Source organism: Macaca nemestrina, chromosome 4 (genome assembly GCF_043159975.1).
Source record: "Macaca nemestrina isolate mMacNem1 chromosome 4, mMacNem.hap1, whole genome shotgun sequence".
Classification (NCBI taxonomy): Eukaryota; Metazoa; Chordata; class Mammalia; order Primates; family Cercopithecidae; genus Macaca; species Macaca nemestrina.
This window is the reverse complement of record NC_092128.1, coordinates 93,033,490-93,056,356: the sequence shown is the minus strand read 5'-3', so window position 1 is coordinate 93,056,356 and position 22,867 is coordinate 93,033,490. Positions and strand designations below refer to the sequence as shown.

The 22,867-nt window shown below is 38.2% G+C and overlaps 1 protein-coding gene across 2 annotated transcripts in view; it reads left to right on the top strand.

Moving 5' to 3' along the window:
• LOC105475677 (Rap guanine nucleotide exchange factor 5) overlaps positions 1-22,867 on the top strand; it is a 242,049-nt gene that overhangs the window by 35,301 nt on the left and 183,881 nt on the right. For both annotated transcript variants that reach the window (XM_011731142.3, XM_071094929.1), the window contains exons 2-5: positions 2,437-2,487; positions 4,927-5,033; positions 10,302-10,423; positions 11,878-12,046. In XM_011731142.3, the coding sequence (XP_011729444.1) occupies positions 2,437-2,487; positions 4,927-5,033; positions 10,302-10,423; positions 11,878-12,046 (449 nt within the window). The remainder of the gene's footprint in view (positions 1-2,436; positions 2,488-4,926; positions 5,034-10,301; positions 10,424-11,877; positions 12,047-22,867) is intronic.

Genomic DNA, 22,867 nt, shown 5'->3' with positions numbered 1-22,867 from the left:
CCCATGGTATTCCTCTGATAAAATTAAGTAACAGTCCTTTCCCAGTACCTGCTAAAAATGAGGTAATGGATGGAGTATTCCCCATGTTCTTTTAAACCTTTGGCCTTTGCTATTTTGGGTCAGTACTGAAAACTAACATAAAGTGGTCTCTGCGGAAGTACAGTTATGATAGTTGTTTTAAGTTTAGGGAGTCAGTACTTGACTGAGTTCCACAAAGCTCTGTGGCTCCCCATGCTCAGCTAACAAGTTTGAGAACCGCCGTCCTAGAGTGTTAATGAAACAAAGCTCTCCTGGGACCAGTGAAGAGAGGGTTTCAAGGCAGTTCCTGACAGCCAGCTTAGGAATTGTGTCCTGTAAAAGACAGTTATTATGTTGAGCTTGTTGAGTTCCTGGGGCCAGTAGCTTATCTAACGCTGCTATCTATTCAGTATAGAAGAACCCCATTGCTTTATTTACTCACCTTACCTACCTTTTGAAGCAAACTATCCATGGGGGAGGTTTCTGTTAAGTGGAATTGTGTGAGTGTAACACGAGTGTGTAGACAGCCAGATTCCGCTTGGCAGTGGCCAGGAAGGCAAGTGGCTTGTTTTGTTTTGTGAAAATGCTTTTTTTTTTTTTTTTTTTTTTTTTAGAGCTTGTTTCTGCTTAAAAGCTTTTTCTTTAGCTAGATTATATAAACTATTTGCTTTTCTGAGCTGATTCAGGCAATTAGATGAGTCATAAAGACTGTCATTTCTGGTCTGCCATAGTGATTTTAAAAGTCTACCTGTTTAGAGAAAAAAAAAATTATGATGATTCATCTTCATATAATCTGGTACATTTAAAACTTTTAAATTGTTCAGTATACCAATAAGGGACTATATTACATAGGCTCATGGTACCTGAGGCCTAGGCACTGCTGATTGGGAGTACGTTTAGACAAGACCAGAAGGCTGGGAATTAAAAATGAGCTCTCTACCTTATAAAATTTATTTTCTTTGAATGAAGCTACAAATCTTTAACAGGGTATCATTTGGCATTTCTGGATAAAGAGTTGATACATTTTATTTTAGTTTAATTAGGAGTAGTGTGAGGGCCATGTGGCCTGGGGAAGGGGCAGAATGGGAATTCTCTTTTTAGACTAAAGTTTAGTAGAAGGTTCAGATGCTGGAAAGTGATGACTGGTGGGGTATGTTTTGTACATTTAGCAAAGTATTCTAAGACATGGAGGCGGCAGTCTGAAAACTATAGGATCTTGAAAGATAGCAAGACTTAGAATAGAGATGGAAAGAGCTTTTAAACATAGGTTGGAAGTTCAATAAATGTTAGTTTCTCTGTTCTTTTTTTTTATACTGCAATAGGAAATGATAATAGTTCTGTATTGTGCTTAAGCATATGTGGGTGATGGTGCTGTTTCCTGGATCATTAGGCAGGAAAAATTAGCTCCTGCAATTGAGATCATTCAGCAATTACTTATTAAGTTCATACAGTTATATAAATATCTAAATAAATGAATAGAAAAAATAAACATCTTTATGCACAATTGTGTGCTAGATGCCATGAAAGCAAAGCAGAATAAGCTGCCAGCCCTCCCTCAAGGAGCTTATGGATTCCTTGGGGCAAATGCGCACACAGAAAAACAACCAACAATGCCGAGCACCCAGGGGCCACACCTGAATAGTAGCAAAAACAGAGCTCTAAAGAGGAACCTACCACAGTAGGAGGAACTTCATGCAGGAGCCGACTCCACAAAACTGGACTTCAAGTCTGGTGAGATTCTGAGAAGCATTGAGGAAGATGGAAGGCTTTAAACATGAAGACTGACTTGACTAAAGGCAGGGTTATGAGTGGCAGGTTCTTCTGACAAGTAGGTCTTGCTAAACTGAAGAAGCCTTGTTGAGAGTTGGAAAGAGAATACTGGAAATCTGTTGGAGGCAGACTGTGGTGAGCCAAGGGAGCATGGATTAACTCAGATAAGCAATAAGGGACCCTCTGCAAGTCAAGGGGGTGATTTAGGGAGATTTGCTTAGTTGAGGTGTGAAGGATGGCCTGAAGGGGATGTGACTAGAGAGCAGGAAAATCCACTGGGAAGATGAAGCAGGTAGTTGAGGGTATAGTGATGAGGGCCTGAGTTAGGGTGAGGAAAAGGAAAGGAGAAATGGAATCCAAAACACATCAAGAATAAAGTGACCGGTCCAAGAAAATCCCAGTCTTTCTGTTGTACTTCTGTTGAGAGCCATTCAAGTCGAATATCCTGTCCTGTTGTTATGAATGTTGACCAGATATTTACATTGAGTGAAAATAAGGATACCAAGCCCATAGGGACCATGATTTGAGATTCAAGCTTTTTTTTGTTTGTTTAGCAGGGTCCTGCCCCTGCCACTGTTGCTTATGTTTTCCTTTTTTGGTACAAAAGTTTATTTGGTTCTAACTATTTTTTTTCTTTATTTAAAATAGACTCTATCAAGAAGAATATCTAATCCGTACCTTGAACATACGCCTTCCCAGGTATGATTCTTTTCTCTTTTACTGCATTTTCTGAAATAGTGATTGAGAAATTCTGATGTACACTTCTCAAGTTACAGTTGTTCCCTTTGCTCCTGACCACATAGAGTTTTGCAGGGATGCTGCAGTGATCACGTTATCTTCTCCACCTGGGATGACACAGCAAAAGTGTTTGAGATGCTCTGATCATTGTCATGATTCAAGATGTTCACGAACTAGGGAAAAAAATTATTCTCCCATCTTCCAGGTTCTTTACATGAATGAATCGATGTGGCAGAGCACGTACATAAATATGTTATAAATATAATATATCTATTGTTAAAACCACTGTATTTTACAAATAGCATATATTGTACACTGAGTTTTGTATAAAAGGAGATTTACTTCCTCGTTATTTATCATTGTGTTGCAGTAAAGAATCAATCAACAAAGAGTTGCATTTTTTGGCCAGGTGCGGTGGCTCACGCCTGTAATCCCAGCACTTTGGGAGGCCAAGACGCACGGATCATGAGGTCAGGAGATTGAGACCGATCATCCTAGCTAACACAGTGAAACCCTAACTCTACTAAAAATACAAAAATTTAGCCAAGTGTGGTGGTGGGCGCCTGTAGTCCCAGCTACTTGGGAGGCTGAGGTAGGAGAATGGTATGAACCCAGGAGACACAACTTGCAGTCAGCAGAGATTGCGCCACTGCACTCCAGCCTGGGCGACAAAGCAAGACTGCATCTCAAAAAAAGAAAAAAAAAAAAAGTTGCATTTTTTAGGCTAACAGGAGACTGTGAGCTTTGTGAGGGCTGGGATTTTCTCTACCTTCTCCACCACTGTATCCCTACCATCAGGAACAGATCTGACACCTGACAGTTGCTCATTATGTACTTTTTAAATGACTGAGTGAATGAATATTGTATGCTGTCAGGACCAGTCAAGCGTCAGCTGACTCACACCACTTCCTCGATAATATTTTCTGTCATCTGTCTTGTTCAAGCTTTTTTTTATAAAATAGTTTTAACATGTTAAAAAATAATTTCCTTCCCTTCCTACTTCCTTATCAGTTTGTGTTTAGGAGATGATATCAGGAAAATTAAGGAGGTATAAGGATGGGGTGGATGTTCCCAGTCAAATCATAATCATTATATTATCAATTTGTTTGTCTTGAGAGAAGATGTCAAATATTTCGGCCAGGTGCAGTTGCTCACACCTGAAATTCCAGCTCTTTGGGAGGTCTAGGTGGGCAGATTATGTGAGCCCAGGAGTTCAAGACCAGCCTGAGCAGCATGAGGAGACCTGTCTCTACAAAAAAAAAAAAAAATACAAATATTAGCTGGGCTTGATGGTGTGTGCTTGTAGTTCCAGCTACTCAGGAGGCTGAGGTGGGAAGATTGATTGAGTTTGGGAAGTCTAGGCTGCAGTGAGCCATGATCTTGCCACTGAACTCCAGCTTGGGTGACAGAGCAAGACCCTGTCTCAAAAAAAAAAAAAAAAAAAAAAAATATATATATATATATATATGTATATGTCTGTGTATATATGCACATGTGTATTGTGTATATGTATATATGTATGTGTGTGTGTGTGTGTGTGTACATATGTATATATAGTAGGTACATAAAAAGTTTACCAAGAAAAAAGTGAAACTATATAGGCATGTACCCCCAATATAAATTTTCATAAACCTTAGGAAGGCAGCTTATTTTCACTTAGCCCCCTTTGCTTGTGAAACAGCATTGTGCTTTGGAGGAAGGTGCTAGTTATATAGTAGGAGGTAGTATTATAAAGTGGGACCTAGCCTCCTCTAGATCTAAGAACTACCCTTCTCCATCCTCTAAGAACCAGAGACTCATATGGGAGAATTAGAAGATTAAAAAAAGTAAGTTAAATGAAATTTTTATCTGATAGATGGAATTGTGAAGTAGATGAAACCAGATGCTTGGAATTGGCTGTGAACTCTGCAGTTGAATGAAGCTTAAGAGTAAAGCAGCCTGCTGTCAAATTGTGTCATGGTTCGAGATGTTTGCTAGATAGGGAAGAAAATTGTTTTTCTGTCTTCCAAGACCTGTGTGTGTTTGCATTATCAATGTGCAGACTTAATACATAATATAAATTCTTCAATTTGCTGTATCGATGTAAATATTGTATTTAAAAAACAGTGGATGATTTACACTGAAAACTTTGTATAAAAGAAAATTATTTATAGCTGTAGTTAAATAAAGCAGGTTAGCATTTGGAGAATAGTGATAGCTTAGTAGTGTAAGTGGACCGGTAGCTAAAATAAAGTAAGATAGTTATAGGTTTATAGCTATATTGGCTAAAATATGTCTCAACCTTATGGACTTGGTTATCATCATATATATACATATATATAGAAAGAGAGTATGCTATTGGTAGCTCACAAATTGTCACATTATTCTATATTTACATGACTGTTTGTCTTTTCCGTTTAGATTTATGGAGAGAATTCTTCTTGTGCAGGAAGAGCACTGAGGAATATTATTATCGTTCAAGCAGCTGACCTGATAAAGGACAGAGTGAACCTCAAGGGGTTTTACAGGTAACACAGTTTTCTAACACCTTGTCAGAAATTCTCTTTGAGGGAAAAAAACCCAACCTGTGTTAAAAATTGTAACCTTGATCAAAGAGAGGTGGACAATATCAGTAGTAGGAGGGTTGGTTTGTTCTATTGAGGAAACTGGTGGTGACTTTTCATTAAACTTAGTCATGCATTTGTTTACAGTTTGACTCCCGTTCTGAAGTTAGGGTATGGAATTTCCAGCCCCATGTGTGGATGGGCTCCTGAGACAGTCTCTGCTCTGCTTCCTCTGAGACGTGATATTTTGCAGCGGGTGAGGGGGTGGTGCTACATTAGGGACTTTAATAAATATAGATCCCCTCTTTAGGGACCTTATTGAGACCCTGAAAGGATGCCTTGGGCAGAGACCTGCTCTAACTCTCCAGGTGAGAGTGGGCCTCCTCCTTGAGTGTGTAAGGAGCAGGGAGAGACAGGTTGGTATAGGGATGGCAGGTGTCTACCTTGACAGAGGTATGAGAGTAAACAGTTGGGTAAATGGCCAGTTTTAAAGTACAGCTGGACCAAGGGCATGGTCACTTAGGAAACTTGGTGTGTATGTTTTCATTTTATGGAACAATTTAAACAAAAAAAACCAAAAGCAAATTATTAGCATTTTGTTTTGCCAGATAAAGATATTAAACCACACCAAATGATACCAAAACTATGACAGAAAACAAAAAGAAAAACCACTACCATTTGTTATCACCATTCTATTTCAAAGAAATGGCATGTAATACCCATCAAAAGTAGGAAGATTACTCAGAATTCATGACACCCAAAAAGTAGAAAGTTCTTAGAATAAAGGATGTTCCTTTATGTTAAATAAACTTAGCTTTATGATAAACTCATTGTAATATTTCTGTTTTTTCTGTTTGCTGGAGATGGAAAATATTTTATCATGGCTTCGGATTTTGGGATAGTAATCCCCAGACTATCAGAGTAAGACCACCGACTCCTTTTGTACTGAGGCATAATTTTTGTATAGTAAAATATGCAAATCTTAAATGTACAGCTTGAACTTCTATTTATTACACACCTGTGTAATCGTTATCCATTTAGCCACTATCCAGATATAGTAGATTTTCATACCTCAGAAAGTTCCTTCATGCCTCTTTTCAGTCAGTAACCATTCCCTGCAACCATTTTTTAACATCACAAACTTGGCAGAATCTATATTCTTCTGAGCCATTAATTGAGCAAATCCAAAGTGTGATGAGAAACCCCAGCGAATTAACACTTTAAGCACATTTAATCAATCACATTAGCATTTACATAGGTTTTGAAAAATATGCCATAGGCTAGACATGCCTATTCTGTTTACAAATAATGCTTTTGTGTGTATGGAGTCATGGAGCTCTTTAAAAAGCTCCAAGATCTACCGTTTTCCTCCCATTAGGGATTCATAGGCCAAGGTCTGAGAACCATGAGGTTAGAGCCCAGACCAAGTAGACAGGACAGGGAGTAAAAGGGCTGTGGTGGTTGGACTACTTCACATAGAAACTCACTTTAAAAAATAGATGATGGCATCACCTTTAGAAACATCTGCCTTCTCCTTTTTTAAAAGACTAAATTTATATTTGTAAGTCTTTGAGTATAGTCATGAGCAAGCTCACAGGATTCATTTTATTTACATGAGGCCATGTGTAACATTGATCATTATTCTCATTTTTTTCCTCTTTATTGGATCTCCATGGATAGAGATTGAAAAAGGACTGGGAGATGAACATTAATCAGGTTCATGGAAAAAAGCCATCTATCCAAATTAGAAGAGATTTAGGATTTAACGGGAATAGAATGGGGAGAGCATGTGTTTTCCTGTGATCCGGCCAGGACCACTATTCTTTTCTAATCTAAGGACTGATTAGGTTTAAACATGAAATGCTCATGTGATTACCTAGGGATGAATCATTTTCATTTGTCTGGTAGTAAATTGAGGTAAAATATTCCCCATATACTGCATGAGAACTCACTTTCAAAACTTTGAAATGCTTTCTATTCACTTTGTACTGTAGGAAGAATCACACTGGTTTTTGAGACATCATTTGTTTTGCACAAATGCATCACTAAATACCATCACCTGATTTATTTTAAAGATTAGTGTCTGCATTACTATGAATTAATTGCTAAAAGTCTAACTAGAGACAGGAGGATGCTAAGATAAGTCAAATTTTCCACTCTGGAGATTGGGTAAATTCATGTTTTGTTAAGCAGTCACATGGGCTTTGAGCTGATCACCTCCATATCACAATGTTTCTACCTAGTATTGAAACTGGAGTTAGATCTGCATGTACTTGGAGCAGTTTCTGGATTGAGTGCAAGACTGAAAATATACTGTGGGTAGGAACTGCTGTCTGTGTTTAGATTGCTCTGTTCCAACCGTCTCTGTTTTCTTCCTCACTGCTCTCCCCTAAGTCCTGTGGATTTAGGTATTTTAACCAGATTGTAGCAGGCATGGGGACAAGGCGTTAAATGCAGAGACAATGCCACCTCATTTTGTATGCTTTGGTGATATAAATGATAGTGTATAATTTACTCCTAATGTTTGCCCCGGGGTAGGTGGATCCTTATAAGTGATTTAAAACATAACTTGATAAAGCCAGTGGGGGGAATAGAAAGGGATCACGTGCAACAGAAACAGTAGCTTGCTCTGAGAGTGGGGCTCAGTTTTTAATTAATATTGTCCTGACAGTGCTGTGTTCTGCCATATTGAGTCAGAGCCCTGCCTCCCCAAAACAGAGTGAGCCCTTCCCATTGAGAAGGGAGATCTGGGGGATTGGGGCTTTGAGGTCACCAGCATCACCTGAGAGCCTGTTAGGAATGTGGAATCTGGCCGGGCATGGTGGCTCATGCCTATAATCCCAGCACTTTGGGAGGCCAAGGCGGGTGGATCACCTGAGGTCAGGAGTTCGAGACCAACCTGGCCAACATGATGCAACCCCAGCTCTACTAAAAATATAAAAATTAGCTGGGCGTGGTGGCAGATGCCTATAATCGTAGCTACTTGGGGGGTGAGGCAGGAGAATCACTTGAACCCGGGAGGCAGAATTTGCAGTGAGCCGAGATCGCACTATTGCATTCCAGTCTGGGCAACATGCGTGAAACTGTCTCAAAAAAAAAAAAAAAAAAAAAAAAGGAATGCGGAATCTGAGGTCCCACCCAGTCTTACTGCATCAGAATCTATACTTTAAGAACATCACCCAGGTGACTCCTAAGCAGAGTTTTGAGAAGCCCTGTTCTAAGAAGCTTCTTCCTTATCACCTGGGAACAAACAAGCAGCTGTATCCATCTAGCCCCCTTTGCAGTTTGACAGTTTAGTTTGTTTAGTGAATGTTTTATTGTGTGCTTTCATAGTCCAGGTGATGTCAGACACTCAGAGCAGGCTAAGGAGCTGCGTTGTTTTGAGAATATGAATTAAGATGATACAGTATTAAATCCATGAGATAAAAGTGCTTTCAAAGCCCTGAGATGCTGGCTAATTGGCAGATGTGTTGAGGAATTAATTAGTTAATTAACACTTTGAACCTTTAACATGAAAGGTATCCTGTAGAATTAGAAGTTAATCTTGACTGTTTGGTCTAATTGCCTGTTTTGTTGCCATCTGTTTTCTCATTTTCTCTAAAAAAAAATCCATATATGTGACTGTTAATCTTTATGCTGTCTTACGCTAACATGCAACTGAACATGTCTAGAATTGGCTTAATTGCCTTAGAGTATCTTTCAAATGTGACACTTCACCAAATATATTCTAGCTTTTGATGAAAAGCTAGGATTTTTGATCAAATATCTCAGCAGAAAAGTTTACTACTTTATTTTTCTTCACCCCAGAAAATGTAGCATCCATGGCAGTTCATATTGTTGGTTGTGGTGTGATTCTAGGGTATTTGTAAGTATGCCAATCATAAGAGAACAAAATAGGCAGCATTTTTCTACTTTAGAAATACAAATAAATGTTGGCATCTCTTGGTCCTTCAGTACTGCATATAAAGATAGTCATTATATGATACATTATTTAAAAAAAAAAAACATTTTGGCCAGGCACGTGGCTCATACCTATAATCTCAGTAGTTTGGGTAGCCGAGGCAGGTGGATCACTTGAGCTCAGGAGTTGGAGACCAGTGTGGGCAACATGGCGAAACTCAGTCTCTACAAAGAACAAAATTAGCCAGTAGTGAGCACCTGTACTCCCAGCTACTCAGGAGGCTTAGGTGGGAGGATCTCTCAAGTCTAGGAGGCAGAGTTTGCGGTAAGTTGAGATTGCGCCACAGCACTCCACCCTGGGTGACAGAGCATGACCCTGAAGCAAAAAAATTTTTTTTTCATGATCTTTTCTCATAAGGGAGAGTGAAATTTTATAAAATTTCTGCAAATGACAAAACATTTCAGAAGTTTTTCTTTTTGTTTTCCCCCTGAGGCTCATCTGTATTTGAAAAGTAGGCATGATGATACTGCCTGTAATACCCGGGTTATGACATTTTTTTTGAATATAGTTGTGTGTTTTAAGACAGATTACAAAGGTAATTTCTCATGCATGGTTAGTGGAATCCAACACATCTGGGTTTATAGTTATGTGACCTGGGCTGCTTAACTAGTTACATGGATTATATTAAAAAGATTAACAATCAAATTTATTGTTCTTAGAGTAAACTTTAGGTTCAGTCTTTGTTTGAAGAGTAGCAAACAAAACTCTATACTACTGACTATGGTCCCAATTTTGTCTAACCTTGGAATTATTTTGTTCTCAAAAGGACTAGATAAAAATATATAAATAGTTGAACCAAAGTTTATCACCACCAACTTGAGGTATGTAGCTTACCAAGGTAAAAGCATTATCTTTATATAAAAGGCTGCTAAATGTATTCCTTCTTTTTTCAAACAAGTATATTTTGAGAACTTACTGTGTATTGTGGACTGTTCTAATTGTTGGGAATTAATAGTGAGTTATATAAAGTCCCTGCTCTCCTGAAAATTTTTCTCTAGTGGGAGAAGCAGATATTGTTCATTTGTAAAGATATATACTTACTAAATGTTAAGTGATTTGATGAAAAAGTAGAAGACAATTTGACTCTTGTTTCCCTAAGGAAGCGATATTTGAACTTTAATCTGAAAGATGAATAAGAGGTATATGCCATTTATTCTTGGGTTGCTTGTTTAAAAAAAGCAAGCTCATGAAAGGAAAGGTATTATATATCAATTTTTTTGGCAAACGAATGTCAGCAATATCTTACTGTGAATGGCTTTGCTTTTGTTCAGGAGGAGCTGCGTTGGGTCAGAACTGGTAGACTGGCTTCTAGAACACTGTCCTTTTGTCCAGTGCAGATCTATGGCCATAGGAGTCTGGCAACTCCTACTGGACATGGGAATTATGTTATCAGGTTAGTATTATGTCTTGAAGGCACAGCATCATTATTTTAGTAAGCTATCAGACAAAAATACACTTGATTTTCTAGAGGATGTTGCAATCTGGATGGAAATTATTTTTGAAGATAAATATTTGTATTCTCTCTTATTTTCTAAGTGACAGGTCATCTTTTGATTCACTTATTTCTCTTAGACTTCTTGTAAAAATTATTAGATACTTGCTGATTCATAGACTAGTAATACCTGTAGGAGTCCTTCCTCTACCTCCTTTCTTCTGAACTCAAAAATGCTGCTTACAAACTTTTTTCAAAATCAGTGACATCTTTAGTGTGTGATTTATCTTGTACTTAGGATAATCATCAGAAACTGATTTTATGAGTGGGATGTTATGCCATTTTAATTCACTAAGTAATCATGAACACTTAGAGATATGACCTATGAAAATTAGCTGTTTAGACTGAACAGAAAATAAATGTTAACTGGGAACTAAAATAGATGATGGATATCTCTTTTCTTAGTTGAGCCCAGAGAATTGAAGGATTAGAAACTGAGCAATCTGGATTCTTTATTTAGCCTAGTCTCTCAGCTGCTAGATGGTCACCGAAAAGCCCTTTTTTCCCTATAGGTAATAAATATCAAGGGCATACCCCTAGTCCTGTTGTGAAACAATGGTACAGATATGGATGTGGGTGTAATCTTAGTCAATAGTACCTAGCACCTAATACTCTTATTTATAAAATTAGTTAACTACCTTTGAGGAATGGAGGTATTATTAGCATATTGATAGTTTCAGGGTTTTGGTTAGCAAAACATTTTGTACTAGTGCTTTTTGGAAAAATCTCCAGCTCTTGATTCCTTTAAAGCAGGATTTCCCACCTTGGTAGTATTGACATTTGGGTTAGATAATTCTTTGTTGTGAAGGGCTGTCCTGTACATTGTAGGGTTTGTTTTTTTTTTTTGAACAGCATCCCTTTCTTCCACCCTCCAATACCAGTAGCACCTTGCCCTCCAAATGTAACAACCAAAAATGTCTAGACATCACCAAATATCCCCTGGGGGAGGCACAGTCACCCTTAGTTGAGAACCATTGATCTAAAACTTGCCATTGTGTTGTATTTCTGTATTACTAAATTAATTCAATATACTAATTTGCTTTGGGACACTAAAAAAGATTTCTCCCTATCCTCTTTGAATTGTTATTGATTTTATCTGCACCTGTCTCTGAAGTAGAAAAAATATAAAATACATGTGAATATGCTGGCCAGAACTTCTAGTAGTAAAAATAGACTAGCCAGTAAGTCCTTTCTACTTCAATGGGATTATAAACATGAATGAGCTTAGAATGTGTAATTATAGTCTTAACCCTGATTTCTCCCAATTATTAGGGCTTTCAGTTTATCATTTGGATTATTGCTGTCTGAGTAATATCCTTTAAAAAACTGATCTGTACATTTTTTGTTTCAAACAGTGGACCAGCATCTATACTTTCAAGATACTTATGTTTTCTACCAGTTTTCCTCTGATGAATGTAGCTACTTGTACTGTGAATTTGAAAGAGAAGAAGAATGGCAAAATGGTGTCAAGCTTTTACTGCAACTTGTGCCTCTCATTCCTGCTAGAGCTGGCATCTGTGAGCTGTAAGTAGATGCTCTCTTGTGCCATTGTATTCTTACACTTAGACAACATTTACCATGTCCAGGGACTATATTCTGCTCTTTAAGATCACTGTCTCATTTAAGAGGGAGTTACTGTCCCCATTTTTCAGATGCACATTTAGAAAGATAAAATAAATTGTGGAAAATTAAATCCAGCTAATAAATGACTGGTATTCAAATCCCAGAAGCCCATGCCTCACCATCTGTACCATGTGGTCTCTAAATTATCATCGTTATAGGAGTAGGTGATCTAAATTAGGAAAAAACATATGATTGGGCTGAAGTTGGAATAAAATAATAACTCCCATCCTATTTGCTATCCAAGTCGTGACTTTCCTAAGAGCTCAACAGAATGTTTCTGAAAATAATCTAGAAGCAACATTTGGCAAATTAAAACACGTGAATCATTATCGCATGAAGATACTGAGTCACTATATGATTAAAATGAATTAAAATTAATTAGGGAAGGCTTGGGAACAGGACTTGAGTCATGATGTGGTGATTCTGACATACCTTTGTTTATCCATGGTGATAGCTTATTTTAGAATTATGAGTTATGGATTAAAATATCAGTTAAAAACTTTTACTTATGCAGAACACTTCAGTTTCCAGAATGCTCTCCCGTATTGTTGACTCTTTCAATTCCATGATATTAGCAGGCCAAGTGGTATGGTCTTTATGTCATAGATAAGAAAGTAGGTTCAGAGAGAAATACCTGTATAACCATAACAAGGGCAACTCTTATTAGTTAAAGAAAAATGACAATTGACTGTTGAGAAGGAGGCAGAGCAAGATGAGGGAATTGAAGTCTCCACCAATTGTCCCCCAGGCAAGGACACTAATTTAATAACTGCCTACACAGAAAAAAACACTTTCATAAGAACCAAAAATCAGGTGAGCACTCATAATACCTGGTTTTAGTTCCATATTGCTGAAAGGAGCACTGAAGAGATAGAAAAAACAGTCCTGAGTCACTGATACCACCTTGCCCCCACCATTTACACCAGCATGTACAATAGTCACAAATAAAATTAAATACCTAGGAACTAACCAAAGAAGTGAAAGATCTCTGTAATGAGAATTGTGAACACTGATGAAAGAAATTCAAGAGGACACCAAAAAAGGAAAAAATATTTCATGTTCATGGATTAGAATAATCAATATTGTTAAAATATCCATACTACCAAAGCAATCTACAGATTCAGTGCAATCCCAACCAAACTACCAATGGCATTCTTCCCAGAAATAGAAAAAACAATCCTAAAATTTATATGAAACCACAAAAGATCTGGAATAGCCAAGGCTACCCTAAGCAAAAACAACAAAACTGGAGGAATCACATTACCTGACTTCAGATTATGCTACAGAGCTATAGTAACCAAAACAGTGTGGTAATTGCATGAAAACAGGCACACAGATCAATGGAACAGAATGGAGAACCCAGAAACAAACCCACACACCTACAGTGAACTCATTTTCAACAAGGTACCAAGACATACACTGGGGAAGACACAGTCTCTTTAATAAATGGTGCTGGGAAAGCTGGCTATCCATATGCAGAAGAATGAAACTAGACCCCTGTATCTCACCATATATAAAAATCTAATCAAAATGGTTTAAAGACTTTTAGAGCTCAAACTATGAAACTACAAGATTGGGGAAAATTTTCAGGAAATTGATCTGGGTAAAAATTTCTTGAGCAATACTCCACAAGCACAGGCAACTAACGCAAACATGGACAAATGGGATCACATTAAGTTGAAAATCTTCCTGCACAGCAAGGATACAATGAACAAAGTGAAGAGACAACCCACAGAATGGGAGAAAATATTTGCAAGCTACATATCTGGCAAGTGATTAATGACCAGAATATATAAGGAACTCAGACAACTCTATAGGAAAAAATCTAACGATTCAATTTTAAAATGGGCAAAAGATCTGAACAGACATTTATCAAAAAAAGACATACAAATGACAAACAGGTTTATGAAAAGGTGTTCAATACCACTGATCATCAGAGAAATGCAAATCAAAACTACAGTGAGATATCATTTCACCCCAGTTAAAATGGCTTATATTCAAAAGACAATGGCTTATGTTCAAAAGACTGCAATTATAAATGCTGGGGAGGATGTAGAGAAAAGGGAACTCTTGTACACTGTTGGTGGGGATGTAAATTAGTACAACCATTATGGAGAACAGTTTGAAGTTTCTCAAAAAAGTAAAAATTGAGCTACCATAGTATCCAGCAGTCCCACTGCTGGGTGTATACCCGAAAGAAGGGTTATATATAAAAAAGATACCTGCACTCCTATGGTTATTGTATCACTGTCCACAATAGCTGAGATTTGGAAGCAACTTCATCATCTATCAACAGATGAATGGATAAAGAAAATGTGGTACATATACACAATGGAGTACTATTCAGCCTTGAAAAAGAATGAGATATAGTCATTCGCAACAACATGGATGGAATTGGAGGGCATTATGTTGAATGGCATAAGCCAGGCACAGAAAGACAAACATTGCATGTTCTTATTTGTGGGCTCTAAAAATGAAAGCAGTTGAACTCATGAACACAGTAGAAGGATGGTTACCAGAGGCTAGGAAGGGTAATTGTGGGTTAGTGGGGAGGCGTGGATGGTTAATGGTTACCAAAAATGTTGGAAAGAATGAATAAGGCCCACTCTTTGATAGCACAACAGGGTGACTATACTCAATAATAACCTAATTGTACATTTTAAAATAGCTTAAAGAGTGCAATTGGATTCTTTGTAACTCAAAGGATAAATGCTTGAGAGGATAGGTATCCCATTCTCCTTGATGTGCTTATTTCACACTGCATGCCTGTATCAAAACATCTCATGTACACCATAAATATATATACCTACTATGTACCCAGAAAAATAAAAAAAGAGAAAAAATAAAATATGTTAAATGACAATACTGATAGTTAATATGGACTATTTTTAGGAGAATAAATAAGTTTCAGAATATTAATGAGACTGTGCTAATAGAAAGGTTGATTGTAGAGAATGTATTTTATGTCAGGCACTGTGCTAAATGCTTTATATTCATTATTTTACTTTCAGGAGAATGTTATAAGACAGGTACTATTATTATCTCTATTAAATAAGAGAGGAAATTAGGTCAGAGATCAGGTAACCCGTCCAAGGTCACACAAGGATTAAGTGGAGTTTCAGTGTTTGAATCTGTGTGTATCTGGCTTTAATGACTGTCCTTTTAACACCTGATATTATGTGTCCTTCCCCAGAAGTTATGGGGATCATTCTAGGACCCCTTCCTATAAAATTATAAACAGAAACTATAAAAGTGTTAAGCTCTAGTGAAATGATTATGGATTTCCTATCACCACTGTCTATAAAGGGCCTTGCAATAGGAAAGCAGAATTCAGATATCATTCAATTGGTCTGACTCTAGGAAATGTCCTTTATTGTGATATGCTCTTAATATAGGTCAAAAGAGTCCTGAGAAAAGTCAAGGAGCAGTTCAATGAACTTTAACAAGCTTCCTAAAAAGGAGTGACATAGTTTTAAACCAGAGGTGGCTGTGGCTGGCTGTGACTGTTTGGGACTGGTGTTCTCCAGCAGCTCCTCTCAGCCTTTCCTGTCCTGCACACAAGGTGGAGGTGTGCATAATCCCATGGGCGTGCCCAGATTCACCGGGGCATAGGACTGTGGAAATAAACTTGCAAGCTGTCCTCGTGATTTAACTCCACCTCCTTCTCCCCCATTCGGAAAACAAATTGGAATGCCAGTGAAATGACCTTTATAGAGAAACCCTGGGTCTACTCTAATTTCTAAAAATGAAAAATTTTTAAATTTTCTTCCTAATAGTAACTCCAGATTACTTGCAGTCTTTTGTCATACTGATCACTGTAAACACAAATCTTAGGCTCTGGAGTTGAGAATTGCTATATAGCATGCCATGTTTATCAGCAAGTTTTTTCTGTTGGTGTCAATTTGTGCATTTGGGAGTAGTAACTGACTTGTACAGAAACATTGTCATTGGGGAACCTACGAACCTGTCTGTTCTAAAGTACTAAAAACATAAAGATAAAATTATTGAACCATTGCAGGTCTCTTCTAGAGAGAGACAGTATATACCTTTTTTTTTTCAATACTACAATCATAAGCCAACTTTTATGTTATGGTAGAATGTTTTTGGCCTAATTTTGGAGAGCTAAGCTTTGGCTTATCTAGACTTGGAATAAACTATGATCAGAGAAAAGATGTCCATGGACATTGTCCTCATTCAGTTGCATTGTCACAGTACTTTCTGTGGTTGCACATGCATGATCCTATCCCATTCTTTTCACCCGTAGCCCACACCTCTTTACTTCGTCATGCCAGTGTGATACTCTTGCTCTTTCCTCTGCTCTTGCCTTTTCCCAGTCAAATTCTACCCAACCCTCAAGGGGAAGCCCAAGTCCTGCCTTGACCACAAAACTTCCATGATGTCTCCAGTCCATGTTATTACTGCTTTCGGTAACTTACTGCTCTTGCATTTTATATTAAAAAAAAAAAAAATCCATGCTTCCATGTCATTCTTAGTTCTATGATGCTTTGTTTCTATCCATTTTATTCAAGTGCCCTCTTGATTCTTACATTGTCCATTCATTTGTGAAAACCCAATTTTGTGTTCCTTTTAATAACCTTTTTGACATTTAAAGGCTACTGATACCTACCTGTGTTAGCCTATCTACATTAGTCCCCTCTAATTTGCTATCTTCTAAGTGTCTTCAAAATAATGCAAGGAAACCATTTACTGTCTCTAAGTAAACACAATTTTGTTCCATATAAATGCATTTCTAAAAATAGTAAAGGGGATTTTTCTCATTTAAGAAGGAATCTTTAAAGCAGGAGGGGAAATGAAACTGTTGCAAGGTTTTTAAGCTACTTTGAAGAAACAGAATTTTATACAAAATAACTTTTATACCCAAACCGAATAGATAATTAGAAAAAAGTGACTGAATCGGTTGTCAAGGGTACTATCTCTGGGGGAAAAAAGAACAGTTATGGTATCTCCTTCCAACAGAGAGCCAAATCAAGTTATCCAGAATGTACTGTTTCTAGCTCTTTTATTTTAAGCAGAGAGTCAGGGAAGAATTGGTGAGGAATGATGAAATAACAGTGTAGGAAAAGGCAGCCTAATAATTCCCTTGGGACTGGTAAGATGCTTGTAACACTACCTTGTTTGGGCTTTTAGGCTGTGAGGGAGCTTGACTATTTCAATTCAGCTGTGGTTATAGCATCTCCCAGCTTGCCAGGGGTGGGAGTGGGTAGGGCTTTGAATAGACAGTCTGTGAAGCTTGAATGCATAAAACTGTATCCTACCACTTACACAATAGTTAACATTTATGCTGTGATTAAGACGAGGACTGCTAAAATTTAACTCATATTACGCTCAAATATGGAAAGAAAATGTAGCTTCTTTGTTTTTCTCTAAGTGATCTGATGTTTGTCTACATGAACCGCTATCCTGCAGAATGGCCAATAAAAAAAAAAGGAGTGGGGGGAAGAAGCACCCTTTAGTAAAGTTATTCTAATACAGGAATTTAAAAAGTCTCTCTAGTTAATGTTTTAGTGTCTTTTAGTAAAAGAGCCCAGTCTCTGTATTTCTCTCTGTTTTTCAAGGTAGCCTCTGGGTACATGGTGAGTGGTCTGGGCGCCTTAACCTTGGCAGAGAAGGACAGGGGAGGCTCTCCTGTCAGAGTAGGCATTTTTTCGTCCTCACTAGTCTTGTGAGTGGATGGGCAGCCAGCTCCTTTGTGCCCCTGAGATATAACTGTTCTTGGCATTCTGTTGGCGTCTGCTGTTGGAGCATGGGGCTGGTGTAAGTTGGGTGTCAGCTTGATTAATGCCTGGTGGTGCCGCCTGGCTGATTGGCCTTCCTAGATGTCTGTTGGCATTGCTGATGCTCCTAAGGTCTGGCTGTGGCTCCCATATGCACCCTGTTAAGCCTCATGGCTTCTGCTGAAACAACCCCCTGTCTGTCCTGACTGGCTAATATTACTGTGATAAAAAGATTTTACCAAACATGCTGCCTGTCGCCACTTGGCTGACACTTCTGAAAAGTTCACAAATTTAGCTTCAGACATATTGGTATCCACAAGGGATTTACAAGATCGTGGAATTTGCTTCTCTTAATGTTTAGGTGAGGAAGAGGAAGAGGGAGCAGAGGGTCTGGGAAAAGACAACCACTTGTCACTTGCACTGCGTGGAGTGACTTACCCACCAGGCATCTACTGATCTTAAGCTTCCGTGTTTGGCCCTGTGAGGGATATGACGATATGTAAATAATGTAAGGCCTTCAGCGACTAACAGGGGTTGAGCTCAGTTCATCTAGATAACAAGCTGGGAAGTTGGGTGCCACAAGTGATACCTAGGAGCTTATCACGAAGATTCTGAAGCTGTGGGGAAAAAACCAAAATTATTTCCTGAGAAATGAAAATATTTCGTACAGTTAATTTCTAAATTTATAAAAAAAAATCTGTAATTACTTTGTGGAATATTCAGCTCTTCCCAACTTTTGAAAATTAGTTTTTGTTATAGGTTATTCCTGTCTTTTGTGTTTTCTACATTTTCATTATCTTATTACATTTAAGAATAGAACTGACATGCATATTTTCAGCCTATCTACTCTTAATTTTTTCCCTGAAAACCTTGACTTTTTGGCCTCTTGTTTATGAGACGTTAACTATGGCAAGATAACGAATTCCATTGAAGAGTCTTATGAAGAATAATCTACTGATGGAGCTACAGGTTCAGGCCAAGATGGAGCAAGTCTACTATCTCTTGTATTGATTACAGCTGAAACCTCTAGATAAAATACAGACAATAACTACCCGAGGCCTCTCGAAAGTAAATAAAAGCAGGCAGATTATGGAACGAAGTGAAACTTTGGAGAAGTGACCTACACTGGTGTGAGTTTTCCCTTTTCGTTTCTTTTATTTCACAGCTTTGCCTCAAAGGCAGGCCCCAGCTGTAGAATGGGAGATCAGTGGTGGCACAGTTGTCAAAATCTATAGTAGAAACCTCATATTTCTGGCAAGAAGAATCAGGAAAATGGGCCCCTATAGTTTTGAAGAGTGTGATGGGATGGGGTGGATGGAGAAATCCCTGTCTTGATTCTCCTTTTTTCTTACAGGTTTGTCCCAGGTTCAGAGCTCTGTGGTGGTGGCAGTGCAGGCAGATAATAGACAAGGAGAAACTCTGTTTGGTTTTGGTCAGAGCTGGGCAGAGGAGCCGCAGCTAGTCTGAGAGTATAGGGGAGTCCAGGAGAGGAGAAACCTAGGGAAGCGATTCATTAATTTTGTGTATGAACTATACAAATGTGAGTTTCCTGAGATGGACATCTGTGGGACAGACCCAAGGTACCATGGAAAAGGCATTGAAAACTGAACTGCAGCTGGAATCATTGAGGCTGTAGAGCATTATGTTCAAAAATGGCCAGAATATAATACAGAATTACTTGACACAAAATAATCAGAAAAATATGACCATTTGTCAAAGGAAAAACAAGTAATGTCAACCCTGAGATGACTCAGATATTGGAATTATTAAAGACTTGATAACAGCTATTTTAACTATGCCCCATTAAGTAAACAAATTTCAAATGAATAGAGAGATAGAAGTTCTTAGTCAAGAAATAGAAAATAAAAAAAAAATGTAGTTTTAGAACTGAAAAATATACCTGAAGTTAAAAATTTGTTGAATTGGTTCAATAGCAAAATAGAGGTGACCTGAAGATAGATCATTATAAATTATCCAGTGTGCAGGACAAGAAAAAAAAAAATTGAAAAAGATGAATAGTCTCAGGGATTTGGTGGACAGTGTAGTAAAGTCTAACACATGTTGGCATCCCAGGAGAGGACAAAGAGATTGGTGCAGGAAAAAAACTTTTTTTTTTTTTTTTTTTTGAGACGGAGTCTGGCTCTGTCGCCCAGGCTGGAGTGCAGTGGCTGGATCTCAGCTCACTGCAAGCTCCGCCTCCCAGGTTCACGCCATTCTCCTGCCTCAGCCTCCCGAGTAGCTGGGACTACAGGCGCCCGCCACCTCGCCCGGCTAGTTTTTTGTATTTTTTTAGTAGAGTCGGGGTTTCACCGTGTTAGCCAGGATGGTCTCGATCTCCTGACCTCGTGGTCCACCTGTCTCGGCCTCCCAAAGTGCTGGGATTACAGGCTTGAGCCACCGCACACGGCCCAGAAAAAAACTTTTAAAGAAATAATGGCCAAAAGCTTCCCAAATTCCGTGAGAGACAAATCTGTAGATTCAAGAGGTCCAGTGAACCCCAAACAGGAGCACTCAGAGAAACACACTGCTAGATACTTAAAAACAACTAAGAAACAAATAATGAAAATATCTTGGAAGTAGCTAGAGTAATATGACACGTTACCTACAGGAGGAATAATGATTCAAATAATTAGAGGTTTTATGTTAGAAACCATGGAGGCCAGAAGTTAGTGGAAGAAAGTCTTCAAAGTGTGTGTGTGGGGGGGTGGGGAGTGGGGAGAAAACTGTCAATCCTCTACAGTGAAAATAGTTTTTAAAAATGGAGGTGAAATAGACATTTTCAGATGAAGGAAAACTAACAGAATTTGTTACTAGCTTACCTTTTCTAAAAGAAATCTAAAGGAAAATTTTCAGGTTGAATAGAAACAGTATCAGAGGGAAAGTTGGAAATTCAGGAATAAAGGAAAAGCTACATAAGTGGTAGATTAACTACCTATGATCCTTCAAGAAGAATCTGAATAGAATTATGTATACTAAAGTAATTGAATTTGTAGTTGATACACTTCAAACAAGGAAACAATGGGCTTACTTAAGTTTACTGACAGATTTAACTAAACATTTAAAAAATAAGTTATGTCATTTCTCCCATCCAAGTACAAACCAGGCCCAATCCTGCTTAGCCTCTGAGATGGGACAAGATCGGGCACCGTCAGGGTTGTATGGCCATAGACAAAGTATGTCATTTCTATACAGTCTCTCAGAAAATTGAAGAGGAGTGACTGTTTCACATTCATTTTATGAGACCAGCACTGTCATGACAGATTTCAGAGAAAGAAAACAACAAGGCCAGGTGCAGTGGCTCATGCCTGTAATCCCTGCACTTTGGGAGGCCAAGGCGGGCGGATCACGTGAGGTCAGAAGTTTGAGACCAGCCTGACCAACATGGAGAAACCCCATCTCTACTAAAATACAAAAAAATTAGCCGGGCGTGGTGGCGTGTGCCTGTAATCCCAGCTACTCGGGAGGCTGAGGCAGGAGAATTGCTTGAACTGGGGTGGCAGAGGTTGCGGTTAGCCAAGATTGCACCATTGTACTCCAGGCTGGGCAACAAGAGTGAAACTCCGTCTCGAAACAAACAAACAAACAAACAAAAAAAAAAACAAAAAACAAACAATGTGACTCATTAGTATAGACACAATCTTCCTCATGTATAAAAATTATAAATACATTATGAAAAAGGGAAGTTTACCCCAGGAATGCAAGGAAGGCTCAACACTCAGAAATCATTTGATGTAATTCACCATATTCACCGACTAAAAATAGACAAATTATATGATAAATTTCATAGATGCAGAGAAAGAATTTGAGAAAATTTAAACCTTCATGATAAAAATTCTCAGAAAAATAGAAATGTAAGAGAACTTCCTCAATCTGATAAGACTTTATACAAAACCCATAGCTTGCATCATACCTTTTTTTTATTATTTTTATTTTTATTATTATTATTATTATACTTGAAGTTCTAGGGTACATGTGCATAACGTGCAGGTTTGTTACATATGTATACTTGTGCCATGTTGGTGTGCTGCATCCATCAACTCGTCAGCACCCATCAACTCGTCATTTACATCGGGTATAACTCCCAATGCAATCCCTCCCCCTTCCCCCCTCCCCATGATAGGCCCCGGTGTGTGATGTTCCCCTTCCCGAGTCCAAGTGATCTCATTGTTCAGTTCCTACCTATGAGTGAGAACATGCGGTGTTTGGTTTTCTGTTCTTGTATAGTTTGCTAAGAATGATGGTTTCCAGCTGCATCCATATCCCTACAAAGGACAAACTCATCCTTTTTTATGGCTGCATAGTATTCCATGGTGTATATGTGCCACATTTTCTTAATCCGGTCTGTCACTGATGGACATTTGGGTTGATTCCAAGTCTTTGCTATTGTGAATAGTGCCGCAATAAACATACGTGTGCATGTGTCTTTATAGCAGCATGATTTATAATCCTTTGGGTATATACCCAGTAATGGGATGGCTGGGTCGTATGGTACATCTAGTTCTAGATCCTTGAGGAATCGCCATACTGTTTTCCATAATGGTTGAACTAGTTTACAATCCCACCAACAGTGTAAAAGTGTTCCTATTTCTCCACATCCTCTCCAGCACCTGTTGTTTCCTGACTTTTTAATGATCACCATTCTAACTGGTGTGAGATGGTATCTCATTGTGGTTTTGATTTGCATTTCTCTGATGACCAGTGATGATGAGCATTTTTTCATGTGTCTGTTGGCTGTATGAATGTCTTCTTTTGAGAAATGTCTGTTCATATCCTTTGCCCACTTTTTGATGGGGTTGTTTTTTTCTTGTAAATTTGTTTGAGTTCTTTGTAGGTTCTGGATATTAGCCCTTTGTCAGATGAGTAGATTGCAAAAATTTTCTCCCATTCTGTAGGTTGCCTGTTCACTCTGATGGTAGTTTCTTTTGCTGTGCAGAAGCTCTTTGGTTTAATTAGATCCCATTTGTCAATTTTGGCTTTTGCTGCCGTT